The sequence below is a fragment of the Notamacropus eugenii genome, chromosome 4 (genome assembly GCF_028372415.1).
Source record: "Notamacropus eugenii isolate mMacEug1 chromosome 4, mMacEug1.pri_v2, whole genome shotgun sequence".
Lineage (NCBI taxonomy): Eukaryota > Metazoa > Chordata > Mammalia > Diprotodontia > Macropodidae > Notamacropus > Notamacropus eugenii.
Genome location: NC_092875.1, coordinates 471,992,724 through 472,009,209, shown reverse-complemented (window position 1 = coordinate 472,009,209; position 16,486 = coordinate 471,992,724). Strand labels below are relative to the sequence as shown.

Here is a 16,486-nt window from a genome sequence, read left to right as displayed (position 1 = left end):
AAAGAAATGACGATATGACTTGCACTTGACTTTGTTTTGAGTGAGGGAGGGCTGTGCAGGTCACCAGCCTCACTTCTCCTTCTGAGCCATCTGGATCCAGTGACCAGATATTCCTCTGGATGACTGGAGATGACCCAGGATGCCCCTTGGGCCCTTTAGGCCAGGATCTTTGGAGGTACTCACTCAGGGTGAGGCAACGCCCCTTCATTGAATAGGCCTGTTTGAGAAGTAGCCAGAAGGAGGCGTGATGTCCTGAAGAATGTGATAAGTGCTGTGTGATGTTCATTTCTTCAGTTTAGTTGATTGAAAAACCAATTGCTCTGCCTTCCTAATAATCTCCTTTCCCACCTTCCTGTAGAACAAGTAAGTATAGTTGAGCGAATCAAACCAACATGCTGTCTATTTCCGAGAGTGCGTTTTCATTTCTGGACCTCTGACCCACTCTCCCTGATGGGAGGCAGGACACATGCCGCCAGCCCTCAGGTTGGTGACCTCGCTTCAATGTTGTCTCCTTGACATCATCTTCTCTTCTTGCTGCATCAGCTCATGCCAGTCTTCTCACATTTCTCTGTTTTCTCATTTATTTCTAGTGAGTTTAGACCAGAAGATTTTGGTCATCTGTAATTTTCTGTAGAAAATGTTGATTCTTAGAAATCTGGCGACTTTCAGGACATTTATAGCTGTTAAAAAGGGAAGAATTTGTTTGAAAGGGCCTGCTCCTTCATATTAGAGACATTTAATGAGTATGTCAAGTTTTTAGTTAAAATGTGTGGGTGAGACATGGTTTTTGTTAGTTATCGATTTAGGGTTAGTTAGTAAAAAACTCCGCTGTTGTGGTGGGGGAAGAACAATCTTAGTTTCTGCAGATGTTTTATTGTGATAGATCTATTATCCAGCTATTAGAAGATAAATGACTGATCTTTCCTATTTTCCATGCCTCCAGAAAATTGAAATAAGAAGGGGAATATCATTTGGGCTGTATGATTAGGGCAGGTGGGATGGCCATTAATTTAAGAGAAGGAAATCTTGGCAGCATTGGCCAACTTGCACCATATTATCAATCAAATCTTGATGCACTTCTTGTGATGACCCAGCACTCTCAGGTTTTTGCAGCGTTAATTAGAATTCATGACAAAATAGATGCAAGGAAACGTTTTGTACCCTTCATAATTTTATAGAAAATTTATTGTTATTAGAGGAACCATTTGCTTAGTGTGATTTTTTTCATTACCAGCTTGTCAACGAGCATAGATAATCTGGAGAAAATATGAACTCCCTAGATTGGGTGTCACTTTTGTTGATGGTTCGTGTAGTTTACCTTGGAGCGCGGCTAATGGCTGAAGTTCATAGCAACAGCACAGAAAGACGTGGCAACCGGTGGAAGACAAATGAACCGTGTTTATTGCTTTAATATAAAAAATACATAAATGGAAAGCTGCATTTGAGTTTGATGAGTGCATTGCTAGTTTGGTTGCAGTGATTTATTTTCCCCCTTATACAAAAAGCTACTATTGACACAGTGAGATGGAAATAAACTGACTGTATTTTGGAAACCAATATTTTTTGGTTTTAAAATCTGAGTGGATCATTTTGTTTTAATTCTGAGTGTTTTATGGAATATTGAACATTTAATAAACTTCAATTATCAACTGTTTTACTGGCATTTAGATATAGGCTCAAACTGTTAAGACAATAGTAGAATGAATACTGTTGAATGGTCAGTGGTAGCTTTTAAAATGATCTGTTTTCACTTTTCCTTTTTCGAATTAAATTTTAACAGTGACAGTATTAATAAGAGCTTTTTTCCCTGCTTAGCTTTTGGTGATAGTGTTTTCTTACTTCATTTCTGTAAACTTTTATGGACTATTTTCTTAAGCAGTAGCCAGGTATACATATTGTTTTACTTTTTACTTTTGTATGGTATAACGATGAATTAATTTTACTTGGAGGTCAAGTAAAGATCACTCAAGGCTTGGCAGTTCATTCATTAATCCATTCGTCTGTTTCCTTATTTAATGATCCTACATTTGATCTGAAATTGAAGGACTCCTTTTAAGCTGACTGTTATTTATCTGTCATTTTACCTTCCACAAGTACGTGATTTTAGTATATATTCTTAGGGATCATTTTACAGACAGTATTTGACAGTGTCAGAAGAGCTTAGATTTTCCCCATTGTGCATACTGTAGACTGTGTTTAAGATTTTAAGAGTTGTTTAAAAGATACTAAATTCAGTCTATGGAAACATGATCGTTACCTACCTCTAAATTTCTGTTTCGAAGGAAAATTTAATGTAGGAGATATAAAAAAGTAATGTTTAAGATATAAACAACTTTTCACATAAACAGAAAATGGAAAATTATCATCAGCATAATACAGTTTGATTTAGGTCTCACAAATAATCAATTCTTTGCTTTCTGGAATGACTTGCTTACATGCTGGGACCAGCAGGTACCAGTACGTGGGCAGGGCTGGAGTCAATAAATGCGACTTCACGTTTATACTGATTGGTAATTCATAAAATCCCCACAGGACTTGAAACTTGTTTAGCATAATAGCAAGTCCATATTCTGAGCTGTTTTCTTTCAGTTGTATTGTTGGGTGCATATTAATAAACCAAATGTCAGCCAGATACAGGGAAAAACTCTAAAAATATGAATATCATTGTTTTTAATATTTTTCAAAAAGTGCCATTTCAGTAAATTGTATTTCTATTTAATTGCTTACTTTAAGTCATTGGGGAAATTTTAGAGGTTGAAATGAAGAATCCCCAGCGTTCAGAAAGAATATGGCATTAATTTGCTACTAGAAAGCTGTATCACATTGCTGGCGAACTGTGTGCATTTCAGTGGTTCATATAGATGTCCTGTCATGTTAGGTATTCCTCATGACATATAGTTTGACAGAGAAATATTAATCAAGCCAATTAGAAAAAAGAATAGTAATTTTAAAAAAACATTGAGAGTATTTCTGGGATGACAACAATTCACTTTCTAAAAGTCACACCTTTTGGGCAATGTGCTATTTTGGCTCACAGTTTGAGTTTTGACGAAATTTTGCTAATTTTTCAGGTAGTTATTTTTGGTGAAGAAATTATGTACATGAAAAGTTATTTAAATGCATGATCAAGAGGTTCTATACCAAAATGTCTCAGTATTTTTCTTAATTATATAACTGATATTTACCTCTCATTAAAAAATGTTGAATCTTGTTTAATGTTTTATTTCATTTGTATAGTATATAATTTGTTTATTATGTGTTTGAGGCTATATCAGCTTTAAAAAATAGGAAAGTTGATTTATCTTTGATCCAGGTATAAGCAATTTAACTGAAACTCAGAAACCCCGATGGGATTTCTCAGGCTTTCTGTATCAGGAAATTGTTATGGGCCATATATATTAAATAAATGTATATCATATTACATATCATTATATAATATATATAATAATAAAGATATTGTTTATGGCGTTGAGTTTTCTGATTAATGGGTTGTTTAAACAAACATTGACGGGTTTTCACCTCTGTGACATCGAGTATTGTAAAGATTGGCAAAACATTATTTTGCAAGTTATTGAGAAAAGTATATCTTATTGTGTTAATGCTTTTTCTTTTCTAGCTGGTAGCTGGGAGTGTTGTGATGGCTTTTGAAGAAGTGTGTCCGGATAGAATAGATCTGATTCACAGAAACTACCGCAAGCTGTGTAATTTGCTAGTTGATGTTGAAGAGTGGGGCCAGGTTGTCATAATCCACATGCTAACCCGATATGCACGTACACAGTTTGTGAGTCCTTGGAAGGAGGTAAGTGGTAAACATATCTGCCAGCTTATGAAATATCTCAGGAGGATGGGGATGGTTTAGTTGGAAAAGATGTGTATCAAAAAATTAAGTCTACTGAAATATGTCTAAATGAGAAGACCCAGAAATTCTTTTGGCAGTTTAAAAAACCCACCTTTCGCCTGTTCATTAAATGAATAATTTCACAGTATTTACAATTTTAGTTTGGTGCCTTATGAACTGTCACTGTTAAGAGCAACGCTGTGCATGACCTACAAAAACATCACCAAACAGGAAATTTTAAGTTAATCCTGATCATTTCATTTCCAAGTCCCAACAGATCCAAACACTTGCTGCCAGTAGCACGTATTATTATATTATTATTCTACTAAAAGTAACTTAAAGCTATGAAGTTAAATTTTCTTTTATGTCATTTTAAATAATATTATTGAATAATAACAGTTTTTACATAGTGCCTTAAGCTTCACAAAACACTTCCCATTAATTGGCTTGTTTGATTGAAGTTTATTCATTCTTCTGTTAGTTTTTTTAGATATCTTCATTCAATTTTTAAAAATTTAGTTAGCACTTTAGTTGGCATTGTGTACCGAAAATGGATGATAATAGGAGCTAATGAAGATTAAATTATTTTGCCTTTTTGACATAAAGATTAGTTAAAAAGCAATTTTTGTTTTATTGCTGCATTGACAAGATATTTCAGCCACTTTTGTTTTAAGATAGTTTGTAGTAGAAGTAGATAACTTTTATAAATAACCAAGTTTTAACTACTTGAAGAAAATAGTTAAAGTAATTTAAATGCTAGTAAAGTAGCACATTGTTTCTCATACTTTATTTAAAAAAGCTCTGGTATAAGTCATAAGGCCAAGTCTGTCAGGCAGTTTCTCTTAGCACAAACCTGTGAGTACAGAGGAGGCTCAGCTGCTTAGTGCTAATAGGTGTGCGGGGCAGACCGACATAGCTGAGAAGAAACGTTGGTAGCATTTCTGAAACACTGTTAGCTCCAGTTACCCAATTACATTTACATGTAGTCTCATTAAAAGTCACACAAAATCTGAGATCATTTTTTTGGTATCTTCTAATTGAAAAATGTTGGTGATGCTGGTTTTGTAGTTTTTATGGTCAAAAGAAAACAGTAAAGTTTTCAGTCGGCTGCCAAGTGATGAGTGTCTGGGCTGCGGTAACTCAGGAACTTTCCCATTGAAGTGGAGCAGAGAGATCAGCGTTGGTGGAAGGGGGTCTCTGCCACGAAGTCGTGAAGCTTTTGAATTGCTGAAATGTGATTTAAACTCCGAGGTGACATCTAGAACGTTATTTGTTTAAAGCTAGTTGTCAAGGCAATCTGCAGTGATCACGGCATTAGCGCTCTCAGTTCAGTGATGATTAATAGATAATAATAACTAATATCCTTGTCAATAAAATTGAAGTGCTCATGAGTTTCTGTTGGAGAGTATGGTAAAACTTCATGTACTCCTATGCTGAAAATGGTTTATCAGACCATTGATACATATGGCAGCTTAAGGAAAAAAGCCTTTTATAAGTGAATATAGGAAATGTATCTAGTACTTAAGTGTTAAGTGCTTCAAGTTGAGTGTTCAGTGATTCACCATCGTTTATAATTAGTGGGGAATGTATGTGTCATTTTGAATCTCTTTCTAGTTCCACATGTAAAACTGTAGTTACTGTCAGGAATTAATCTTACAACCATTGTCTCCATTTCATGATGTTTACTGACAGTCTTAAGTGCGTGGTGCTATCCATTGCATTTTAAATATGTCCAGAGTAAATCATATTAGCATATGAAATAATTGTAGCATCTACCATTTATTTATTTTTTCATTCACTTATTTAGTAAAGGTCAAAAAAGAAGGGGAAAAATTAAGAAGATCAAGGGAAATTCAATCTCTTCATAATTCTCTTTTCTAAAAAGTATAAAAAGGCAAATATTAAGCAGCCTTGTGGTATAATAGTAGGAGACCTGGACTTACATTTTAAATTTTGGAATTTCGAGTCCTCATTTCAATTCTGACTAGATGCATGGTTCTGGGAGAGTCACTCCATGTCTCATTTGTCTGCTCATTCAGATTTTAATCTGTGAAATAGGAATAATAGGACTGCCTCCATGCACTGTTGAGAGAAGAGCATTCTGTGAGTGTGCATGAGAGACGGGAGATGGGGCCATTAAAGCAGCTTGCAAGTGCTGGAAAATTACAACAGTAGTTACACGGTGCTGTGGAGCACTTTACGGTGGCTCAACACCCGCTGATGTGGGTGCTTTTATTTTAACCCATTTTACAGATGTGCAAATAGAGGGAAGCAGAAGTGAAGTGACTTGCCTAGGGTCACAAAGCTAAGTCTGACTGCAGACATGGTGCTCCGAACTTCCTTGTTACAGTCTTGTGTAAACGTTGCACGGTTTATAGGATTGTGGGAGTTCCTACATTACCAAACGTCTGTCCTTGAACGCTAAGGACGTCCCTGTAGAACATATAGATGTACATATACAAATTCCATTAATGTAATCTCTTCTAAAAGCCTACAGTAGACTAGTGCAACAAGGCACAGATCATAAAATGCCCTTTACTGTGGATTGCCAGCTGAGCACGTGCGTATTTCCCTTTTCGTATCTCTGACCCTTTCTCTTCCGTATGCTCTGCCTCAAGCCTTAACAGCTCATAGTGTTTTCTGTTCTTCGATCACCTAAATATGAAGGAAGGTGTTGGCTTAGCAAAGACGTTGATCGTCTAGTGAACTTCCTCGGACAGCTTGGCTTTGTGTCCTAGGGTTTGTTTAGTTAATTCAGATGACTGAAGCATTTTTACCCATCACTATTTTATAGCTAGAGCTAGACTAAGCCAGAAGAAACTAGACAACATTGGGACTCATCTTCAGCTTTCAGGTTCTGCTTTTACTATTATAAAGGTGTTGTAGGTGGTGAGGCTGGCTTTATGTGTGAGAGTACGTTACGTAAGTCTTCGTCATGGGGAGGAGCCCTGCAGAGTTTTGTCATGACAGCTCTGAAACAGGCGAGTGAAAGATCTCTTACGTTTCTGGTTGTGTGTGTGTGTGTGTGTGTGTGTGTGTGTGTGTGTATGTAAAACCAGAAATGCGTGTGTGTGTGTAAAATTTGTACGTGCATGCGCGCACACAAACCCCAAAGTCTGTTTCATGGATAACCTAGATCCTTACATTTAGAAACAGTATAGCTCTCAAAAGGGCAAAGTATATTTTTAACAATAATTTCACGATGAATTTATATTTTAAGTATCATTTATTTCGATCAGTAAGGCAATTTGCGTAAAAGTTGCATAAGAAAAATAAAGTTGAATAAAAAGAAAAGCTTAGAGTGTTTATAAATAGGGAATGGAGTTCTGGAAAAAAATCATCACACTTTGTATCTGCACATTAATCAGCTCTGACAGCTCTTCTTTGTACATTATTTCATGGCCCTTCTCTGATAGAAGAAGGGGAAAATAAGACTCAGGGAGTTGGTGACTTGCCCAAGGCCACGAAACCAGTAAGTGGTAGGACAAGGGCAAGCACCAGGATCTTGGGACTTTTAGTCCGATGAGCTTCCCGTTGCCCCTTTGGTGTATTTTCTCATCGTGTGTCTAAATCTTACGTATGAAAGGGGACTTTTTTTTTACTTTTTAAGATCCTGGTTAACCTTTATGACTAAATATTTTTTAAAAATATATCAGGTGTTTGCTTTTTATTCTGCCTAAAATTACATTGACTAATCTGCTTTACAAAAGAAGTTGTCTTTTATATCCCGAATTGGTTTAATATTGGTTTATGCTTATATGGTTGCAGGCAAAACTGATTACTTTGGGAACTGAAAATTAGTAGAAGTACTTTTTGAGATGAGCTGGTATGTGTGCCTTTGTCAGTAACTTCTTAAATGAACACATCATATATAACTAGGCATCTTAAACAGCAGAAGAGATTTTTAATTTAGTTTATTTGCATCATTATAGATCAGTATTTAGGCTGTTTATATGTAAATGTATGATTTGAGGAACAATTAAGTGTTGACAAAGTAGACTGCAGTCATATCAATTGCTGTGCGTTCTCCATAATTTTTCTAACTGACATTTTTGATGATAAATGGTGGATGCCAAGTCAAAGCCGATTATACAGTGCACTAGGAATTCATGGCGCTGTCAGGGAGAAGACCGATTGACTTTAAATTTACATATTAATGAGAAGATTTGTTAAGAGGGTGCTTGACTATAGAAAATAACAGCATATTTATAGGGCACGGCATTTTATAAATAAAGCTGATGCAGGAAAATGGAAATTAAACCTTTTAGGTTAATAAATTCAAGAGACTGCTAAAATGCATATTTGCATTTTTATTTTCTTAAATTTACCTTACTCTTTGGACAATATATGCAGTTTTATTTTTATTCTGGGTCAAGTTTGAATAATTTCCAAGGACTTAAAAATTCTTCAGTTGAATACCATTGTCTTTGTATAAATTTAAGAGGAGAAAAGCAGTTTGAAACTTAAATACCTAAGACAAAACTTTTTGTTGTTATTTCTGGATTAAAGTAATATAAATTAGTATCATAAAACAGTGGAATTTTAGAATCCGTTTTTTTTATTTTTATTTTTTTGCTCTTCTAGTGGCATTCATCATGCTTAAACTCTGACTTTGGAACTTGACAATTTTTTTCTTGTGAATTTTGAACTTTTTTTTTAATACTGGATAAAATATTTTTATATTCTTGTTAAAGATCTCAACTTATCAAGGATCATTTCTATCTACAGTATTTTAAAAAATGGAAGTAAGCTAAAAAGTTTTTGTAAAGTTTCATTAAATTTTAAGAGCTTGATCTCTCAACAATTAATGCTTGATTCTATATTACTGAACTATATTGCTGGTAGTATCAATTATATAACTTAATATACATATACACACATATATACATATGTACACACACATACACACATTCAACCTTCTGGGACAGTCCCAATTTCAAGAAAAGAAAAATGCGCTTTAAAAAAAGGTCAACCTTTTTGTCAGATCCAGGTGGTTTTGGTTTGGGAAATTTAGTCATTATGACTGATATAATTTTATATCTACTTTTTAAAAAAGTCTGTGAGTCACATACATTGAGAGAATTTTACTTACATAGAAGATAGTATGTATCTTTTTATTATGTTTGAAATACTTTGAAAAGTATATTTTGTTCCTTTTAAAAACAGTTGTTTCAGTATAAAGTTTATACTAAAATGCCTTTTTTAAAATTAAAATTAAAATGTCTTCCTGAATCTTTGAGTTTTTCTAGTGGCTAAGTAAAACATAAAACCATTAACTCAATACTTCATAATTCAAAGTTTACATGCATGGTTGTGGTCAAATGAGTACTTAAATTTGCTGAAAAAAATAAATCTTTTTTACTGAAGGCAATTTATTGCGTAAAACTCTCTAAAGTTTATTCTCTCTGTCTGAAAATTAAAGACGTTTGAGCAGACTGGATGAAGCGTTTTAGTAGAGTGGGTATTATTATCAATAAAATGATAATCAGTGTGAGTTATGCTATGCCATGGTGCCTTAAGCTTTACCTGTTGTAGTGTTGTAGATTTCTCAGGTTACAGTACAAGTAAAAGCAAACACGGATCAAAAGTAGCAGTAGGAAAAATGAGTAAGAAAAAGATCCTTCTGAATGAAGACGTAGAGTAACTTCTTTTGTTGTTATGGAACAGAATTGCAAATGAATCCCCAACGATTAGGGAATGGCTGAGCACATCGTGGCACATTAATGAGATAGAACATTGGGATATTGCTGAACTGCAGGAAATGCCAGAAGGGGTGAGGTTTGTATGAATTGATGCAGAGTGCAGTGAGCTGAGGCAGGGCAACGATTTGTGAGAAAGCCCTCTTGGGTGGTGACGGTTCTCCAGGAGGACGATGACATGAGGGAGGGAGGGCTGTGCAAGGTCACAGCCTCACCTTCTCCTCCTGAGCCATCTGGGTTCAGGGGCCTGATATTCCTTAGGACTGGAGATGGCCCAGGATGTGGTGGAAGACCCTGGCCCTTTCAGGCTAAGGCCTTATCCGTTCTCACTTCGAGTGAAGAGGCTTCTTTAAATAGTTATCCAGGGGATGGCCCCTTTGCCCTCTCCCCACTTTTGGACAGAAGATTGGTAGATGCAGAGGGCCAAAGAACACGGATGCTTGCAGACATGACCACTGTGGAAATTTGTTTGGCTTCATTACGCATATTTGTTACATGGGTATTTTTTCCTCTCAGTGTTTGGGGTTGGAGAAAGGTAGGAGCCAGGGATACGTTAGTAGTCATAGTTGTGGTGGGAGAAGGGAGAGAACAGGGAGGGGAGAACAGAGGTGGGGGGGAGGGAGGAGATGGAGAAGGGGATTCATCAAAACATTTTTTTAAAAAAATGCATAGAAAAGAGGACCAGAAGGAGTTGCAGACAAGTAGCACCAGATTGAGAGTTGAATGCTGAATTTATTACATGTATAAAGACAAGAAAGCCTTTTTTTAAAGATCGCTAGCTGTATTTTTTGATTCTGCTCTGTACGTAGAAATGCCCATTTTATTTGATGTTAAGTTTGGAATAAAAAATATCCCATATCTTCTGCCTTCTGGAATATCCTAGTCAATGTTCTCCACTCCTTTGTAGTGATTGCTACATTGGCTATGTCTAAATGTTCTCCTTGACCTAGAATGTTTTTATTTCAGTCATGAGGTTCTTGGGAAGGGTTTGTTCTTGTTTTTTAGTTTCTTTCAGATGAACAATGAATTCTTTCTGCTCCCACTTAGCCCTCTAGTTCTCAGAAGTTTCGGTAATTTTAAGATTTCTTGAAATTTAATGTCAAGGATCTCTCCTACCCCCACCCCTAGTCTTGTCATTCTTAAATTTTTTTTTCCTTGATCTATTTTTTCAGGTCAGTTTATTTGCTATGAGATATATGATCCATTTATTTTCTTTTTAGCTTTTTGACTTAAATATTTCTCATTGTCTCATGGAGCCCTTGACTTCTATTTATTCTGTTCTAATTTTTAGGGAGTTGGTTGCTTGGACGGAGTTTTGTGCCTCTCTTGCTAAGCTGTTAATTCCTTTTCCAGTTCTTAATTCCAAAGGTCTCAACATTTTAAAACTCTTTTAAACTCTTACTTCAGAACTGTTCTAGACACTTGGTTGAATTTATGTCCAAGCTGTGTTTTCCTTTGAGGCACTGCTTGTAGATGTTTTGGAGGCCATTCTCTTATGTGTTTTCTCTTGAGCCTCCCGACCACTGTCATAACAGGTTATAGTCATGTCATCACATATATCGTTTGTTTTGTTTTTTTGTTACCTGGTATTCTGTTGCCTTGATTTTGTATTTGAGGTGACTCTGCCATACTTTTGGAGGGAAAGTCTCAGCTGGTTTTGTTGCTGCTTTACTAGGGTTTTAAGTTTTTTGTTATTCTAGGACCCCGGGGACAGACTGGGAACTTGTAGATTTTCAGTCAGATCCAGAACAGTGTCTGTTTGCTGCCCCATGGTCCTAAGGGAGAATTAAACTGCTACTCTGTCCCCATTAGCAAGCCGGAAGGCTCTTAGAGTGGCAGAATTGTAGGTTCCCCTGTGCTTTGGGATTCCTTTATTGGTTATTCCTCTGCAGCCTGGGGTGAATCAGCTGTGGTGCAGAGCTCATTCTGAGTCTGTGGTCTAAGATACACCACTGCTGCTGCTGGCTTCTGAACTTCCTCCTTTTTCTGTACACTTTCCAGGGCCTCCCTAACCTTAAACACTATGACTCAAAACTATGAACTGGGTAGTGGGTGACAAAGCTGCCAGTTTGTACCTGCCCCCATCCAGTGCCCCAGTAATTTTGGTGATGATCTGGAATGGGTCTGGGATCTCGTTTCTCTCTGGTGCCTGTATCTGGGTACTGGAGTGCTTGTACTGTGTGCATCTGGCTAGCCTGTCTCCAGTGCCCACAGACTTGGCTTCACATCCTCTACAGTGAGTTGGGCTAGACAAATGACTCACTGTGACTATTTTGAATTTCCCCATCAGGATTCAGTGCATTTTCTTTGTACCTTTTTGGGAGATGTTTGTGGGTTGGAGTTCGCCACATTGCTTTCTACCTTTGTGCCATCTTGGCTGTACTTTTCCATGCTGTCAGAATTTAAGAACAGACCTTTGTCTTCCATTCTTTCAGATAATACTAGAAAGTGGATTGTAAATACATATTAGAATCTGTAAATAGAATTACAGAATTAGAATTCTGTAAATAGAATTAGGAATGACAAGCTGTAGATGGCACATCAAACTCATGATTAAAATTTTCAACCAGAGTTACTGATTTTAAGAAGTCTCTTTTGTAGGCATTACGTTAGAAAAATTATTAATTTTTTCTTGATGTATTTGACTTGAGTTTTGTGAAAGAAAAGTTTACTTGATATATTAGGTCATGCAATTCATAGTAATTCATCCATGACCCAAGAATGTATTTGTACATCCCTCTTTGTACCTGCTTTGCCATTAGACTTTCTCCTCCCAACTGCAGACTTTCTTATCTTGCACGACCTCCTGAGACATTTTAAAAATTATTTATTTTGAAAAGACGTCTCCCAGGAACTACTCCAGTGCCTCAGCGGAGGTGGCCATGACCCTGGCATCTTGGAGGCTGTGTTTAGTGGAATATAAACACTAGCTGGAAAGGCTTCCCTTCTGGTTCTAATGAAATAGCTACTGTCCCTGCTTCCAAGAGCCAGCCTTTCTAATTATGGAGAGGCTCGTTACCAGTAGGCTGGCCATTTGGTGATGGATTCTTTGGCCCTGACAACCCATAAAATAAAAACAGGAGATGGGCCTAAGTCATATACAACACTCACGCCCCTGCTTCCTCAGACTTTTCCAGGGATCTCTGGTAGAGTGACAGGAAAGGTAAAAGAAGCTTTTGAGAATTACCTACTTTTTATATAATTTTCCAGTTTTAATTTGAGAGGTGGAACTCCAAATGTGAGATTTCTGTCTCATGGTTGGGTCCTTATACTACTATCAGAGTAGTTGTTGAAATCCTCACTATAAATGAACTAAGAAAGAAAGAGAGTTCCAATTAAATGGAAGGATGTCTTATATGGGTACCCCCCAGAGGAGGGGCTGCAAACTGCTTTTGTATCAAGTCCTATTGGGCAGTCTGGTAAAGCCCAGGGACTCTTTCTCAGTATTTTTGTTTAAAAAATACATAAAATAGAAGACAGCTTTGGGAAGGAAACTGATTATATTGAAATTTGAACAAGAAACAAATTCATGGGCTGTATTTTAAGATCCCTACCTTGGACGAACAAAGGCATTGGTGGACCCTTTTTTTAAAATCCTGCATCCAAATGCAGCATAAACAGGGCTTGGAATGTTTAATCACTTTAGGTGACAGTATTCATGAAAAATATCACTATGAAAATCCCAGCAGTTTATGCCCCAACATTGGAGGCAGTCGGGGGATTCCGTGGTAGAAGGCTGAAGTGCCTGAGTTCAAATCTAGTGTTAGATACTTGCTAGTTGTGTGACGCTAGACAAGTCAGTTAATAGCTGTCTGCCTCAGGTTCCTCCATTATAAAATGAGATAATAGGGCCTACCTTGGAGGATTGTTGTGACGATCCAGTGAAACAATACAGTCCCTGGCATAGCTGATGCTACGTAAATGCTTATTCCTATCTCTTTCCTGTGGCGGATGAAGAGAAGTTCTAGGAGTAGCTAAGTAAGACTCCAGATTAGATGGATATGTGCTTTGACACCCAGTGTCTTAAATGAAAAGGTTGGAATAGCTGAGAGTATGTGAATTATTTTGGAAAGTGTGTGTCAGGAATAGGGGATGACCCAGGACAAAGATTGATTAGCCTACAGACAGCTTCACACCTCGACATCATGAGTACTTGGTTTGAGAAAAGATCAGCAGGTGCTGGATTTGGTGAGCATTGAGCATCTTTTAATGGAGAGTAGAAGACTCAATGATACGGGAGTCAGTCCTGAGTCAGCTGCCCATATGTAGTCAGACTAGCAGCTTGTTTGAGAAAAGTTCAGAATAAATACATCGCTTGGAAAAACAGTATTACTGAGGAAAAGATGACATGAGATTGAAACAACCAAACCATGGCTGTGTTTAAATAAATAATGAGGAAAGGATAATGGATAGTAAAGATGACTGATTCATATTACGCATTTGAAAACCTTCATCAGAATGTGCCATGTCCAGTACTGTAGTCATTGTGTCATATCTCTATTGCTCAGCTCATTTCCTTCACAAAATTTCACATTTGGCGCTTTCACTCCCTTTCTGCACACTCTCTTAAACTCTCTCCCATCTTATTAATGTTTTTTCCTCTTTCTTGTGTGTGTCTGGAGCACTTACAACAGTGCATAGCACATTTTAAATACTTCATAGGTGCTTGTGGATGTGACTTCACTTATTCTGAATCTGCTCTCCCTCAAGTTACCAGTGATCCGTTTAGTTGCCTTATCTCACGATCTTTTCTCTGTCCCCATCCTTTATAGATTTAGAGCCAGAAGAAATCCAACCCCTAAACTTCAAGAAGGAGAAACTGAGGTACAGAGCAGTTAAATGCTTTGTCCCAAGATCACATAGCTAGTAAGTATCTAGGGCTTGATTTGAACTCGAATCTTACTATCTCCACGGCCAGTTCTCTGTCCCCTCTGCCATTGAATTTCAGATTGTAAAAAATTAGCATTAGTTTAACTAAGTATCTTGCCAGACATGACTGGCGGTTAGAATTACATGTCAGAAACAAACTATATTTATTAACTGAGAGGTGACAGATGCCCACTTTACCAATATAAGTCTCAAAATATTTTGGAGAATTCAAAAAATAAACTGTACTGGGATTGGCCCATTATCACAGACTAAGCTTTTATTTATAGTCGCTTGGGTATAACATCGATCACAAAAAACTTCACGTCATTTCTAATAGACTGGGCCATACCAAGTACTTACAGTCTCCCTTCAGAGAACAAAAGACGCCCAAAGCAGAGACGTCCAGCAGAGATCCAAAGCTTGCTGAGCGGAGTAAGGTCCCAGCTGTTCCCGACGTCGTTTCTGCGACTGCGCTTGTACCTTCTGTGGCAGTTGCTTGTAGCAAGTTTATTTTTGTTCAGTGACCAAAAGCCAAAGCAGACAAGAGTCCATTGGACATGAAATCCAGAATGACCTTGTGACGAGGCCGCGATCTGAATCCCGCTGAAACCGAAGAGAGCGTAATAATCATGAACGCTCGCCAATCCCTGCGCCCGTCATTTCATTGGATCAAATGAACTTTATATGTTCTTCCATTTTCTTTTTTCTTTTTGTTTCCTTTTTATACACCTTTTTCTCTTTTTTTTGTTCCTTCTACTAGCTCTCTTGGCTTAACTAGTAACACTTCCAGTTCATTCCTTATCCTGCTTGGTCAGGCGCAGGGCAAAGCCAAGTCCTGCCTCCTGTTTTAAACTAGCGTTATAGTGATTGCCTTCATGGTGAATGCAGTGCTGCTTTTTGGTAACATCCTTGTTTAATGGGAGCCTACTTCTGTATTTTACAGAAGTGGTAAATTGCTTAAAAATGCTGAAAACAAACATTGGATGTGTCATTATTTTTAATCTAGAAAAAAGAATAAATGCAATTTTGGAATGAGAATCCCTCAGTCTCTGCAAAAGCCATCTTCTGGATTTTACTTAAGCCCCTAAAGGAAGGAGAACCATCAGTCTCTTAGGCGGCCCGTTGTACTGTTAGGGAGTCGGGAACTTTGAATAACTCATTTTGAGGGTGCAGTGTTTGTCTTGTCTGTCTCTGTCTCTGTCTCTCTAGTTTTCTGTTTCCTCATCTGTCTGTCTGTCTGTCTGTCTATCTGTGTGTCTATGTGTCTGTCTATCTGTCTATCTGTGTGTCTATGTGCCTGTCTGTCTATCTTATCTATCTGTCTATCTATCTATCTATCTATCTGTCTGTCTGTCTGTCTGTCTATCATCTATCTGTCTGTCTGTCTGTCTATCTATCTGTGTGTCTATGTGCCTGTCTGTCTATCTTATCTATCTATCTATCTGTCTATCTGTCTGTCTGTCTGTCTATCTAAACTGTCTTCCTTTCTCACCTGGGCTGGAATTATAACAACCAATCATAGCATTAATGCTGATCAGTGGGGAAACTTTAGCTTGCTCCATTTTTCTCACTTGAGCCAGTTTGCCCTTCCTTCGTCAACCTTGTGTCCCTCAGCTCCCTGTGAGCTTACCATACTAGTGCTAGGCTATGTGTGTGCAGACTCCTGATTGACTTTAGCCATACTGTGGCTCAAACCCCCCAAATTCAAGTGATTTACCAGTCTCCAGCTTCCCCGGTAACCACCATGCCAGTCTTGAGCTTGCAACTTATTAAAGTCCTTATGTTTTTCTAAATAAACTGCCTTACCTCCTCCTTTTGTGTCCTTGTAAAGTCACATTTTTAAATTTGCTTGAATATAAAGTCCTACACATAAATTAATTTATCAAGCACCCACTATGTGCTAGCCAGTTGATGGGTCCCCTTTAGATTCTAGCTGCTTACCTTTTTCTCCCCTTTTGGAATCATCAAGTTTGTTTTCCTTGTGACTATTGTCTCCCTTACATTATCCTCCATCTTAACTACTCCTGCCCCTTCCCTGCTTGTTTGCATGTTCAGTTTGATGCGTTTCTGCACCAAATTT

General features: G+C 37.4%; 1 protein-coding gene across 7 annotated transcripts in view; it reads left to right on the top strand.

The window, feature by feature from the left end:
• The window catches only part of AP3B1 (adaptor related protein complex 3 subunit beta 1), a 330,578-nt gene that overhangs the window by 118,563 nt on the left and 195,529 nt on the right, over positions 1 to 16,486 (top strand). For all 7 annotated transcript variants that reach the window (XM_072606405.1, XM_072606403.1, XM_072606406.1 and 4 more), the window contains one exon: positions 3,617 to 3,799. In XM_072606405.1, coding sequence (XP_072462506.1) covers positions 3,617 to 3,799 — 183 coding nt within the window. The remainder of the gene's footprint in view (positions 1 to 3,616; positions 3,800 to 16,486) is intronic.